General features: G+C 38.3%; 1 protein-coding gene across 4 annotated transcripts in view; it reads left to right on the top strand.

The window, feature by feature from the left end:
- cdk17 (cyclin-dependent kinase 17) overlaps positions 1-14,436 on the top strand; it is a 133,290-nt gene that overhangs the window by 80,216 nt on the left and 38,638 nt on the right. For 3 of the 4 annotated variants that reach the window (XM_052033594.1, XM_052033593.1, XM_052033592.1), the window contains exons 4-5: positions 7,217-7,384; positions 11,221-11,354. In XM_052033594.1, the coding sequence (XP_051889554.1) occupies positions 7,217-7,384; positions 11,221-11,354 (302 nt within the window). The remainder of the gene's footprint in view (positions 1-7,216; positions 7,385-11,220; positions 11,355-14,436) is intronic. The other variant, XM_052033595.1, reaches the window with a different exon arrangement.

Here is a 14,436-nt window from a genome sequence, read left to right as displayed (position 1 = left end):
GATAAGCAGAATTTCAAAATTATGAAGAAAAGTCAATACTGAGGAAAATTAGAATAAATTACAAAAAAATTTTAATGAACTTGCTGGGAATTTAAAATAAATGCTCCTGACCTATTGAATGTTTCCAGTGTTTTCTGTTTTTATGTGAGTAAACCTATTGAATGGGAATTTGATCAATTAAGGAAAGGACTTTCATCATGGAAAAGTGTGAGGTATTATGTATTTGGGAAGAAGACCTGAGGAGGTATGACTGTTTTAAAAAAAAAATACAAATGATACCAAGCACAAAGCCACAAGGAAAGTATATTTTTAGTTCAACTATATATTGAAAAAAAATTGAAGACAATAAATCAAAATTGAAAAGCTGAAATTATTTGTAGTGAATTTAATATCTGTTAAATTGAAACCAATTTAAATAATGATTTTATTAAATTATTTACTTAATTGTACCGAGGGGCTAAATGGACCACTACTGTTCCTTTATTCCTTAGATCCCATAATTTTATCATCCAATGAATTTCTCCACTTGAGTTTTATTTTGTGCCTCTTCCTCGTCCTCAATAAAGTTGATACTTTCGAGATATATTTCCTTCTCCTTTTAAGAACATCCTGACTGAATTCCCTTGTTCATTTTTTGATTTTTCCAATCATGGAGTCAAAGTTGTACAGCATAGAGATAGGTCCTTCGGCCCATCGCACCTATGCCGACCATCATGCCCACCTAACATCGTCCCACTTGTCAACATTAACTTTCTCTGTCCTGTTCATTAAAGTACCTGTCAAAATGCCTCTTGAATGTCCTTACTGTTCCGCCTCCCACCGTCTCTGGCAGCTCATTCCAGATCCCAATTACTCTTTGTCTGAAAAATTTACTACCAGATCTCTTTTAAACCTCCTCCCTCTCGCTTTAAACTTATGCCCTCTAGTTTTAGACCCCCTTATCATGGAAACAGACATGAGCTAACTACCCTGTCTATGCTGCTTGTAATTCTATATACATCTATCATGTCACGTCTCAGCTGCCTTCACTCCAGGGAAATCAGACCAAGCCTATCCAATCTCTCCTGATAATTCAAGCCATCCAATCCAGGTAACATCCTTGTGAATCTTTTCTGCACCCTCTAGCTTCACCATGTCCTTCCTATAGTGTGGTGACCAGAACTGCACACAGTACTTCCAGTGCAGCCTAACCAATGTTTTGTGCAAATGTAACGTGACGTCCCAACTCTTATACTCGTTGCCTTGGCTGCTGAAGGCAAGCATGCCATACACCTTGCTCACCACCCTGTCTATTCAAGGAACTATGTACTTGTACCCCTGGGTTAACTTCCCAAAATGCATGACTTTGCACTTTTCTGAATAAAATTCCACCTGCCATTTCCTTTGCCGAATTCCCAGTTGTAACTTTAGACAACCTCCTTTACTGTCCACTCTACAACCAATTTTTGTTATCTTCTGCAAACATACTAATCATGTCACCTACATCCTCCTTTAGAGGAAAGCCAGTTCTCCTCCTCCCAGCAGAGAAGATTCCTGTAAACTCTCCCACTCTTAATTTTCTGGGTAATAGAAGCTAAGAAGAGAGGGCCAACATTGCTTTAAATATGTTACCAACTAAACATGTCTACATAAATCTTCCAGTCAGTTACTTAGCCAAAAATCAGCCTTAAAGAGCAGTAATCATTCTTTACTAATGTGGGTAATTGAGGAAAGCTCAGACTTCCTCCTTTTTTGTGATTATCTTCAGTTACTGTTTTGGAAAATGCCGTTCTTTTGCCATATCCTACTGAATCAGTAGGCAGAATAAATGAATTCCAGTGCACATTAATTCTTCATGAATACCTTTCCTCAAGTAGTGTTTCACAAAGCTGCAGTGCCAGTTTTTCATTTACAACACAGTTGGCTCAGGATCATAGTGGCTGCCATATAGAAGTAAATTGATAATTTAGCCACAGGATTAAAAAGTTAAACTGTTGTTAAACAAGTTTGCATCTTTAGTATTCAATAACTGACAAGTTGATTTATTGTCTATGCTTCATCGCTAACTAGCAAGAAGAAAATCCCTAATTGAGGTCTCTGGTAAAGAATCAGCAACAATCTTAAATGGCCCAAGTTTGGCTAACTATTGCTACAGGGCAGTAAATGTTATTTGTCCTTAACAAATCTATGCTGGCTTCCCTTAATGCATTTTCCTTTAGGTGACTATTAATCCTGTCCTAATCAAATCTTTCCCACCACTGAGATTAAACTGACTGCCCTGTAGTTGCTGAGTTTATCTTCACTCTTTGAACAAGCAAATAACATTAAAAGATTTTGGTCAGTGTTCCCTGCACTATCCTTCCATACTTTCCTCAAAATTCTTGGATGCATCTTATTAGGAATTGGTGACTTGCCTACTATAAGTTCAGCCAACTTTTCTAATGCCTCTGTCCTATTGATATTTAATGTATCTAGTGTCTCAACTCTCTCCTCCCTGATTACTATCACTAAGGAAGCATCCTCTTCCTTGGTGAAGGTGGATGCAAAATCTTCATTTACCACCTTAACAGAACCCTTGGCATTCATGTGCAAATTCACATTTTTGTTCTTGGTAGGCCCCACTCCACCATGTACAACCTTTCCACTGTTTGTCTTTTACACTGTTTGGTATTCCCATTTATGTTGGCAGCTAATCTTTCTTTGTATGTTCTCTTTGCATCCTATTTAAATTTTATTTTCTATCTAATTCTTTTGTAATCAGCTTGGTTCTCACTTGTATTTACAATTCAATCCATGTCATACCCAGCCTTTGTTTTTTTTGCTTTGCATTCCTTTTTATCTCTTTCGTCATCCAGTGAGCTCTGAATAGTAAACCAAATTCAGCTGATATTTCATTTCCATTTTCACCTTCCCAGTAAAATTCTTATGACTTAATCTACTGTGAACTGGCTTCCCCATTTCTTGCACTTTTGCTTTTAAGTTTATCTTACTGTGTTTCCTTACTCTCACTGTATTTAAATGCTCTGCCCCCTACCTGACATGCTCTAGTTAACATTTTCATGCTCTATTCCTTGTCCTTTTTCTTTGCTCTCCAACCTGAACCGCCACCCTAGATTTCCGGCTTGGGTTTTCTCCCTCCTTATTCTACCGTTAGGTTCCCAGCCCTCCACACCCGCCCCCCCCCCCCCCAAACTCATTCTTCCTTTGTCCCTTCTGGGAATGAGCTTCTGGTTCATTTTTTGAAGTGAGACCAAGACCATCACTCTATATTGTGCATTAAAGTAAAAATTTGAACAGGGTTGTATTTAAGCTCAGATGACTTGGAGAGAGGTTTTACTTTCAGTTTATTAAAACTGAAGATTTTACATCTTTTCACTCATACTTTCAGTTTATTAAAACCGAAAGTATGAGTGAAAAGGTGCAGAATCTCAGTTAAACGTGCTAGGGATTGCACTAAACTCGGTCAATTAAAAACCACAAAAATACTGTTGCTAAAGAAGCCAAGTTAATTTATTGTTCTGTGGGCTTGAATATGATAGTCATTTTGATTAAGTTGTAGAATAATTATGACATAAAGATCCCAGAAATCATTATTATTGAGATGGGAGCTCGACGATGGTTTTTTAATTTCAAAAATAAACTTTATTCATAAAAAATATACACAAGATATACACAACAATGCACAGCTTACTTTACATTCATAGGGTCATCCAATCTATATACATTTATAGTGTTGTCAAATCTATACATTTGTAGTTTCATTGAGTTAATATGTAAATTACCAGTGCTTCTCATGTGGCCTCTGGACAATACATCCTTCAAGAACCCAGCCCCTCTGTTTGCTGCATCAGGCTTTGATACATGTATTCCTGCAGCCTGGAATGGAGGCAGCTTTCCCTTGCAGGCATAAGATACAGGAGTAGAAATGGGCCATTCGGACCATCACGTCTGCTCCACCATTCAGTCGTGTCTGATTTTTTTTTTAACCCCATTCTTCCACCTTTTCCCTGTACCCCTTAACCCCTGTACCAATTAAGAACCTATTAATCTCTGCCTTAAATACACACAATGACTTGGCCCGCACAGGTCTCTGTGACAATGAACTTCACAGATTCACCACTCTCTGGCTGGAGAAATTCCTCTTCATTTCAGTTTCAAAGGGCCGTTCCTTTATTCTGAGGCTGTGCCCTCGGATCGTAGACTCTCCTAATGGAAACATCCTTTCCACGTCCACTCTATCCAGGCCTTTCGGTATTTGGTAGATTTCAAATGGGATCCCCCTTATCCTTCTGAATCCCATCAAGTATAGGCCCAGAGACATCAAATGCTCCTCATATGTTAAGTCTTTCAATTCTGGGATCATTGTCAACAAAACAAAAGAGCTGGTCATTGACTTCAGGAAAGGGGGCGGTGTACATGCACCTGTCTACATCAATGGTGCTGAGGTCAGGAGGGTTGAGAGCTTCAAGTTCCTGAGAGTGAACATCACCAATAGCCTGTCCCGGTCAAATCATGTAGATGCCACGGCCAAGAAGGCTCACCAGCACCTCTACTTCCTCAGGAGGCTAAAGAAATTTGGCATGTCCCCTTTGACACTCACCAACTTTTATCGATGCACCATAGAAAGCATCCTATCTGGATGCATGATGGCTTGGTACGGCAACTGCTGTGCCCAGGACCGCAAGAAACGGCAGAGAGTTGTGGGGACAGCCCAGCGTGTCACGGAAACCAGCCTCCCCTCCTTGGACTCTATCTTTACCCCTCACTGCTTTGGCGAAGCAGCCAGCATAATCAAAGACCCCACCCACCTGGGTCATTCTCTCTTCTCTCCTCTCCCATCAGGCAGAAGATACAGAAGCCTGAGGGCATGTACCACCAGGCTCAAGGACAGCTTCTACCCCACTGTGATAAGATGATTGAACGGTTCCCTTATACAATGAGATGGACCATGACCTCACGACCTACCTTGTTGTGACCTTAAACCTTGTTACACTGCACTTTGTCTGTAGCTGTGACACTTCACTTTGTACTGTTATTGCTTTTACTTCAATACACTCTGTACTAACTCAATGTAACTGCCCTGTGTAATGAATTGACCTGTACGATCGGTATGCAAGACAAGTTTTTCACTGTGCCTCGGTACAAGTGACAATAATAAACCAATACCAATACTAACCTCCTCTGGACCCTCTCCAGGGCTCATTACAATGGAAGACCAACAGGTTTCAGGTAGACCAAAGTGCACCTTTCATTGGGTTGATGATTTTACAGCAGTACTTGATGTTTGTCCCAGTATCCATCCCTGGGAACAACCCACAGACCAGAGAGTCCCATGTTATATAGCTGCTTGGTATGAATGCCAACAAGGATCTTTGCATCCTTTTCCAGACCTCCTTTGCAAACGCACAGTCCACAAAGAGGTGAATGACTGTTTCATTCACATCGCAGCCATCTCGAGGGCCACGTGCATTGGGAGTGAGACTCAAACCATGCAGGAAGAATCTGATGGGGAGCGCCTCTCTCACTGCCAGCCAAATGAGGTCTTGGTACTTGTTTATGAGTTCTGATGTGGCATTCTGCCAAATGGATTTGACAGTCTGCTCAATGAAGCCATTCCACAGGATCCATTATGTCCTTTACCACAGGCCTAGAGTATATTCAATGCGGACTACTGCCTGATGGACATGGTCAAGTGTGTTTTTCTGAAGGAAATTTTCCATGAAGAACAAGTAATGTGGCAATGTTCCAACTGAGTGGAACATTGTGAGGCAGCGAGGCCAGGCCTATCCGTTGCAACACTGGGGACAGGTAGAACCACAGAACGTAGTGGCACTTGGTGTTTACACATGTCGGTTCCATGCACCGCTTGATGCAGCCACACACAAAGGTGGTCATCAAGGCCAATGTTGAGTACGTTTCACCCCCACCCTGTTTTCTGGAGACTTGTGCACCATGACTTGTTTAATATAAACAGGTGAAATAGAAAATGGCTTAGGTGACTGCCTGAGTGGAGAAGCAGGGTATGAATGGCAACGCCAAGAGGAACTCGCACCTGATGACCAGGTCCTCGCCTGCTATGGAGAGGGAGCACTGCTCCAATGTTCCCAATTGTTATTGGACTTTGCCTATCCACTCCAGCCAATTTTTGCTGCACGCCCCATCTCCTCTGAGCCTCTAGCACCTTCAGGTAATCGATTTTGACAGCGAAGGGAATGGAGAATCGGTCGGGTCAGTTGACAAAGAACGTGGTCGTGGTCTTGCTCTTGCTGCGATTGCCTCTGGCCCCCGAGGTCAGAAATTGGTCACAGATACTCATCAATCTGTAAACTAACTGTGAATCGGAGCAGAAGGTGGTGTACAGAGAGGCTTTGATCTGAATGACCCTACTGCCTAGCATTGTCACCCCTCTTATGCCCATGTCCTTCCTGATGGATTCAGCTTGGAGTTCTGTGCAACGCACAATCAAGATGGGAGAGTGGGCAAACTTGTCCAACTCGTGCTTTTTCTGACTTTGGCATCAGTCTGTCAGTTCTGTAAACCTGTTGTTTTCACTTCCTGCTACCCATTTACTTCAAAGGACATTCCAGTTACAGATAGATGAATTTAAAAATGGGCATTTTTAAGACCTAAATGTAATTGTAGTTTAAGTGCTGCAGTGTAATATTTTGTATACATATTTTATGTGATAAACTTGAAGTGAAAGTGATAAACATTCTTGTTAGCAAGAGCTCCACTTTAAAGTAACTACCAGCAACCATATAATGACAACATAATTTTTTCCAGAAACTTCTTTTAAATCAGGTTTTTAAATCAGATATCTGTTGAACAAAAATGAACTCGCCATAAAAATAGTTTCATTGTGTTCTTTTCTAATGACCTAGACTGTACCGGATGGAGTTTTGATGGTAAAGTCAGCTGATCTCTATAATTAGCTTTATTCTTTTGTTGATTATATTTAATACGTAGCTTTTAAAGAAGAGATTAATTACTGCTGATGTAAGTTTGGAGGTTTGTTCAGATACAGTATATGTTAACATGAAGTGGATTTTCTTCAAAAATGTTGAAAATGCTAATTTGATACAGAAACTCAATGCATTACCTGTCAGACACCAAACAGTATGTTTATATTGCTTTTGTTTTTTTTCAATCAACCCCCTTTCACCTCTCCTTCTGATTTTGTTTCTGCTTTATGGAATGCCTCGTTGGGACAAACCCGCTGGCTTTCAAAAAATCACAGAGCCAATTGTGAAGAATGGCAGGCCTGCAACATCGCACAGTATGCACTCCTTTCTCCACCAGTACGCAGGCTCTTTCAAAAAGCCCCCTCTACGGAGACCCCATAGCGTGATTGGTGGGAGCCTCGGCTCTTTCATTTCCATGCCCAGGAATGGTGGTGGTAGACTAGGTGATTACCAAGAGATTGTCTGTCTGTATAGTTTTGTTACGACTAATTGTTTTGCACAATATTAACTTAGCTTGTGCATGTGGTAGTTTGCTATTATAACCATCGTTTTGTGTATATTACTGGCTGTAACGCTGTCAAAACGCAATTCCTTTGTTGTTTTCTGCATGTTTTTTGGTTTTTTTTGCAAAATGTAAACGTGGATCTTCCAGGTGAGTGCTAGTAAAATTAATGCATTATTTGCGTCTGTCAGTATAAATGATGTAAATAAACGTGTGTATTGTAGCTTAAGGTTCACTCCTCTCCAAGAACACTTGGATAATCTGTAAATAATTTTGGGTAATTGAACTTAACGATTGTTAATGAAGCTGACTTGCATAATTTGGCAAGAGCAGAAACTATTTTGCATGTAGTTGACTGTAGAAACGTTTGATTTGTAAATGATTTTAAAATGGCATTGTTAATATTTTTATAATATATTCTGTAACAGGCATTATCCAGTGAGAAACATTTTTACGTGCATCTTCTGGAAAAAAAAGTACTCGGGTTGAACACATTTCTGAAATCTTAAAGCCTGCAGTAAAAGGTGTTCTTGAAGAAATAAATAATCATGAACAATGTAAATTCTCGAGTCTCAAAATGTAGTGCACTAATTTTAAGTGTAGCAACATTTAAATATCTAAACATTTGGTGAAGTAATACTTATAGTGATCATAGGTGCAATTTGGGGAAATATATATTTTAAAAAAGTTTTCAGCTATTATTCCCCAGCCTAATTTTAATGATAAATACTGATTATAGAAGGTCATTCAGCCCTCGAATTACAAAAGTGATTGGATTTGAACTGAGTCTGTTAAAACTAACAAATTCTTAATGTAATCACTTTTATTACAGACAGCTGAGCATTTGAAGTCCAAAGTGGGACTTCAAGGGTCATTTTGTGTGCAACTAAATTATGCATGCATTTAGACTTACATTTACACTAAATTGAAGAAATTATGAACTTCCAGTTGTACCAATTATGTTGTAAATTATTTGAATAAAACAAGTCAAATTAATTTAATTTTCAAAGTTATTTCAAATCAGATGACTGTTCCTTATAAAGGACTAGGGTCCATTCTGCAACTTTTCCCTTTAAGTTAATGGGCTTCATTTTGTTAACTAAGCTCCTATTTAGCATTTTGTTGAATGCCAGCTCAAAGTCCATATAAACATCATCAACCTCACCGATATAGAACAGAAAATGCTGGACATGCTCAATAGGTTAGGCACTTAATGTTTCGGATCAATGAAATTTTCCTCAGAAGTAGCTTCACTATTTCGATCAGTGTTGCCTCTTGAATCATCCGAGAGGTCAATCAAGGTATTGGAGCACAAATTGATTTTCATTCAACTTATGCAGGCTCTGGGTTGACTTTCCAGTAAAGGTTTATTTTGACCCAGTTATGGTTTCTGCTGATCTTTGCACTACTGTTATTGGGTTGATTGATTTGTGTTTTTTGGTTTATTAGTCTTTTTAGGCAGTCCCTCTAGATTGATGATGACTTGGTTCTAGTTAAGTTTGTGGGTTCTGAGGGGGCAAATTAGTTCAATATCGGTTTATCTCGAGCAGTCCTCCAGCTCTGCTTTAGCCAATGAGAATTGAAAGTCTCTGCTATTTCTAATTTGCTTCTTTTAGCAACCCTACACCTGGACATTTCCCAACTTTAGTACATAACAACGTGAGCAGGAGTAGGTCATCTGGCCCTCAAACCTGGCCCACCATTCATCAAGATCACATCTGATCCACCGCAATGTCATTTTCCAGCCAGGCATATTTGAATGAACGTATAATAGCCCTCCAGGGTAGAGAATTTCAAAGGTCCATCAACCTCTGTATGAAGAATTTGTTCCTTATCTTGGTCATTAATGGCCTATTCCTTAATTCTCAAACTGTATCCTATGATCCCTCTGTTGGGGAAACATCCTCCCTGTGACTAGCCTAACAAGCCCCTTATTGCTTCTCGTTTTTTTTAAAACTTTAGAGAATACAGTCCCAGTCTATTTACATATGGCAAGCATGGAATTAGTGCAGTGAATCTTCACTGCATTGCATTACATAGCATGCACATCCTTTCCTGGGTAAAGAGACCAAAACTGTATATAATACTCTAGGTGCAACCTCACCAAGACTCCACACAATTGCAGTAAAACTTCCTTATTCCTGTAAACAAGCTCTTGTTTTAGAGCTGACATACCATTCATCTGTTGCACCTGCATGTTGGCCTTCATTGACTTGTATGCATGTATACCCTGTCCCTTTGAACATCAACATGACCCAGTCTCTTGAAAAGACCTTTTTAGTGCATCTTCTCTACCTACTTCTATCAATATGCCATTGACAAATGGGGGATATCATCTCAACAGCTGGTACAAAAATGCCCTTTTTATGAATGGCATGAGAAAACAAGGAATAGAAATTATGACTTTGCTTTACAAAGTTCTGGTTAGGCCACACCTAGAGAACTTTGAGCAGATCTAGGCACCAAATGTTTTGATATGTATTGGCCTTGGTAGGAGTTCAATGTGCATTTACCTGAACTCCAAGGTTTAAATTAAGAATTTGGAAATTTGAGTAATTCAATTGAAATGTTTAAGGTTTTTCAGGGATCTGAACTTTTCCCCATTTACCCTTTTTTGCTGGTTTGAAAGGTCAGGTATCGAACAAAAATTTGACTTAGACCTTTTAGAAAAGGACTTGCAAAATACCTGTATATGGTAACAATTTGGAAAGCACTTGTGCAAATAGGGATTGATGCTAATCAGTTGATAATTTTAAACCTGACACTCGGGTTTTCATGAACCGTAGATATTAAGAAATATATGCTGAGTGTGATATTGGGCATCATCTTAATGAAAACATCAGAGTAGGTTCAAGGGGCAAAAAGCTTCTTCCTCTCTTTTGCAGCTAGTTTATTCAATTTATGTCTTTGACTAATCAATGTTATTTTCTATTCTTGCAATGAATTTTGCAGTTGTGTGCTTGCTGTTCCCCAAATGTTGCCCTGCTGTTTCATCTGCCCACGGTTTCCCAGAAATAAAACCAGCAGTACTTCCCCTGATGGAATAAAAATCTCCTAAAATCAGTCCTTGTATGACATTGAAAGTAGAATAGAGTTTATCTAGTCTTGGTTGTTACTGTGGTGTAATGGATGAGGGAGACAAAAGAAACAAAACATTATTTGGAATGTGAAAACTAATTCTCTTCCATAATCTGCCTTTACTCAGTTGCTTCTCTCTCATTAAAAGTGAAAGCAATGCCAAGTTATTTGTGTTGTCAATTAATTAGTGTAATAATTAGTGTAACAAAATGTATCACATCAACCAGTAACTGGTTTTCAAAAAAATGTATAACAATATAAAAAAAATTCAATTCCCAGCAGTTTTATATTAGAAGGCATGTCAAAGTATTTGACAAAGTGTTTTATTCAAAGTTAAACATAATAACCAAGTATTTTTACCTGAAGCTATTTTAAGCATGTAAATGCATTTGACAAATTAAATGGGTTAACAGGAAAGATTTTCCATACATTAAAAATAATGGTTGTAGGATATAATTTTTTTAAATCTTTCAAAACATTAGTATTAAATGAAAATTAATATAAATGTAGGAATTACCTATAGATTTTAATGAAGCATATATGTTATGGTATAGGGTACTGAGACAGAAGGTTGCAACATTTTGGTATCCTCTGTATATTTTTAGAACAATCTCTGTTACCATAGAAAACTGATCTTCGTGTCTTCGTTCCAATTTTCAAGAAACTGTGGTTGATTTTACTTTCTGCCTTCCTGTTCAGATATTGTACATGAGAATTTGAAAATAGGTTCAGATGGTGAGAGTGATCAAGCTTCTGGAACGTCATCCGATGAGGTGCAGTCACCCACACGTGTTCGAATGCGAAATCACCTACACAGGAGAATCTCCATGGAGGTAGGATTTTGTATAACAGTTCAGCAGATATAATTTAAAGTTGCAATTTAATTGCAAGATAAAAGTTATATGGTATATTTCCTTTCCTCTATGCTGCATTAAGAGTCGAAAACAAATAGGTATGGCTCTAACAAGATAAACCTTCAATGCCTGATGATGCCATAAGTAGAAAATCCATACAAGTGCACATTATTAATATCTCACCTTTCAAGTACATCACATCTTGACCCACAGCATCGTAATACAGAATCTTGGCTTTCAGCAAAATATCATGTTTAATTCAATGCCCACTGTGTTTTGAGCTACCACTTTAAGTCTGACTGAAAAATATGAACAAATCCAGAGTAACCAGCAAATTTAGAATATGCCAATATAATTTCTCATTATTTTGTTCTGAAGTCTTTACCCTTTGTTTTCCTTCCTTAGTACCATAACATAATTGAAAATGTTTATAAACACTTTATGGCAAAGGTAGACCTAAATCCACCCAAAGAATTGGTGTTAATGTTAGAAGTTATTTCAAAGGTTTCCCCCATGTAGTGACTTACCAGTGGAGTTGGAAATTTCATTCGGGCCATAAAATGATGTCTCCTACCTGGGGTATCTATGTAGAAATCTTGTCCAAGATTTGGTCAGAATGAAGCAAAAAAAAATCAAAAAATGTTTGAAAATTGTTTTTAGGTTATACAAATTAAGGTGTAAAATAAATAAGAATTCTGAGATAACTTATTTGGGATAAGTTTTGTACAGTTTGGGAAAACTGGCATTTTCCAGAAGATGTTTGAAACATTTTGCTCAATGTCAGGCAGATAGATCATGCCAAAGGACTACTAATTCATTTGTCGACTATCAAAACTTTGACAGAGCTCCATGTCAGAACAAAAATTTGTGGACTAAGAATTGTCTACTGGTTTTCCAAGAAAACTGCTGCAAAAATAGCCATCTCTGGAAGTGGTTCAAGAACTCCAACCGTCTACTGATGCAAATAACTTGATCTGTAGTGAAAATGTTTGATGTGCTTGATGACTTCTGAAGTAACATAGTGAAAATCTGAAATAAAAGCAGAACGTTGGAAATATTCAGTAGGTCAGATGCACTGGTGGAGAGGAGAATCAAAACTTTTCAATTTGCATTGAAGCCCTCCAATCACTTTGTTTCTCTTTCCACAGATACTGATTGAGATGCTGGGTATTCCAAGCATTTTGTTTTTATTTTAAATTTACAACATCCAGAGTTTTTGCATTTTTTTGATTGTGGATTTCTTGTATGTTCAGGACTATCATTTGTTTGTAGAAATTTCAAGTAATTTTATGAATAGGGTCTTGCTTCATTTTGTATAAACGAGTGTCCAGATAAGATTTGACTTAGACATGGACTCGTAACTACGACACAATCATGTATTTTGAAGCCACTTAACAAGAGGCTGACACGTTATTTTGAAGGCTGGTTTCGACTGACAATCACTGGAATTGCTTCCTTTAATTAATACTTCAGTTGTTGAGATTTCCCTAGAGCCCATAATATCCATATCATTTAGCACCAATAACAAAAACATAATGTTCGTGTCATTTACCTGACACATCACATGCAAGAGAACATCGATGCTATTGAGTCTTTTATTTTGTAGTTAGTGACAAAGCAATGGTACTTGTTGACCTTGGGAGTGAGGAATATGCCCTTGCGTATTTTGCAATCTTTCGGTATGGATTTAATTTTCCAGCCACAATGACCAATGATATCATTAAGCAGGTTAGATATCCAATGACAATGAAGATGTTAAAGTTGTAATTTTTAACAAACATTGTATGGACTGCAAAATAAATATTGGCATGCAGGATGAACGTAGAAATTAAAAGATCAGAAATTATAAAAATAATTTATGAGCAATACGTTCTGGGACCAGCAAAATGTTGTTCATTGACACCATTTCTTCATTAAATATACCACCAATTGTGAAATTTGTCTCAGGTTTGTAATTTGCACTTAGAAAAAAGGCTGCACAATATTAACCACGTTGTTCTTAAAGATGGATGAACAATGTAAGTTTCAAAAAAAGCAGCAATGCCAGTCAGGCACACGTGCAAGAAAAGGCAGCCATATGGGGCGGCACAGTTTTGCAGCAGGTAGAGCTGTTGCCTCACAGCTCAGGTGAACTGAGTTCAATCCTGACCTCCAGTGCTGTCTCCCAGTGACAGTATGATAAGATAAGGTTTCTTTATCAGTCACATGCACGTCGAAACACACAGTGAAATGCATCTTTTGCATAGAGTGTTCTGGGGGCAGCCCGCAAGTGTCGCCACGCTTCCGGCGCCTGAGCTTCCTCTGGGTGCTGTTCTTTCCTCCAATCGCAATGATGTACAGGTTCGTAGGTTAATTTGCTACTATAAACTGCCGATTGTGTAAGTACGTGGTAGGACGCAGAGAATATGGGGAGAACAGGTTACAAGGAAAATTAGTGGGGGAATGGGATGTGCTGTGAGCCGGCATAGACTCAGTGAGCTTCCTACGTTGTAAGAAAAATATGAAATTGATGTTGAGGACCTGTGCTCATCATTAAAACGTGAAGGACCTTTGGCAATACTGGCATCATACATGAATGGTGGATAGTACTATAGGGTGTACACACTATTGAAACGTAACAACGTTAGCTGATTACTGTTTAAATTTTACCTTAAATGTTCTGCTACATCAAAAAATTTTATCCTTTTGACTTTCTTCCCACTAACCTGTCACTCCTTTTTTTTCCAAGTTTTCTAGTTGCTGCTCTGCAGCACCAGGTTTTAAAGATAAACATACAAAATGTGTTATTTGCTAACAAAATCAGCAATTCCCTGACTGTTTAATAATCTGAACTACGATTTGAGTGGAAACAGCTCTCTGATGCTAAAAACATAAAGCCTTTGCTGCCCTCCTGTGTTTAATTTTAATGTAAAAATACTGGATTATTGTATTACATTTTCTATGCAAGAAAACCAATGTTAAAGGAGGTTATGAGATAATTTTGGGTAATGAAAGCCATAAGGCCAGTCTTAATTCATCCATCCAGAGATCTTAAAGCTGTCTTGTCCTGCCATTCCCTCCA

Source organism: Pristis pectinata, chromosome 19 (assembly GCF_009764475.1).
Source record: "Pristis pectinata isolate sPriPec2 chromosome 19, sPriPec2.1.pri, whole genome shotgun sequence".
Classification (NCBI taxonomy): domain Eukaryota; kingdom Metazoa; phylum Chordata; class Chondrichthyes; order Rhinopristiformes; family Pristidae; genus Pristis; species Pristis pectinata.
Note: the sequence above shows the minus strand (reverse complement) of the source record. Positions and strands in the feature narration are given on the sequence as shown.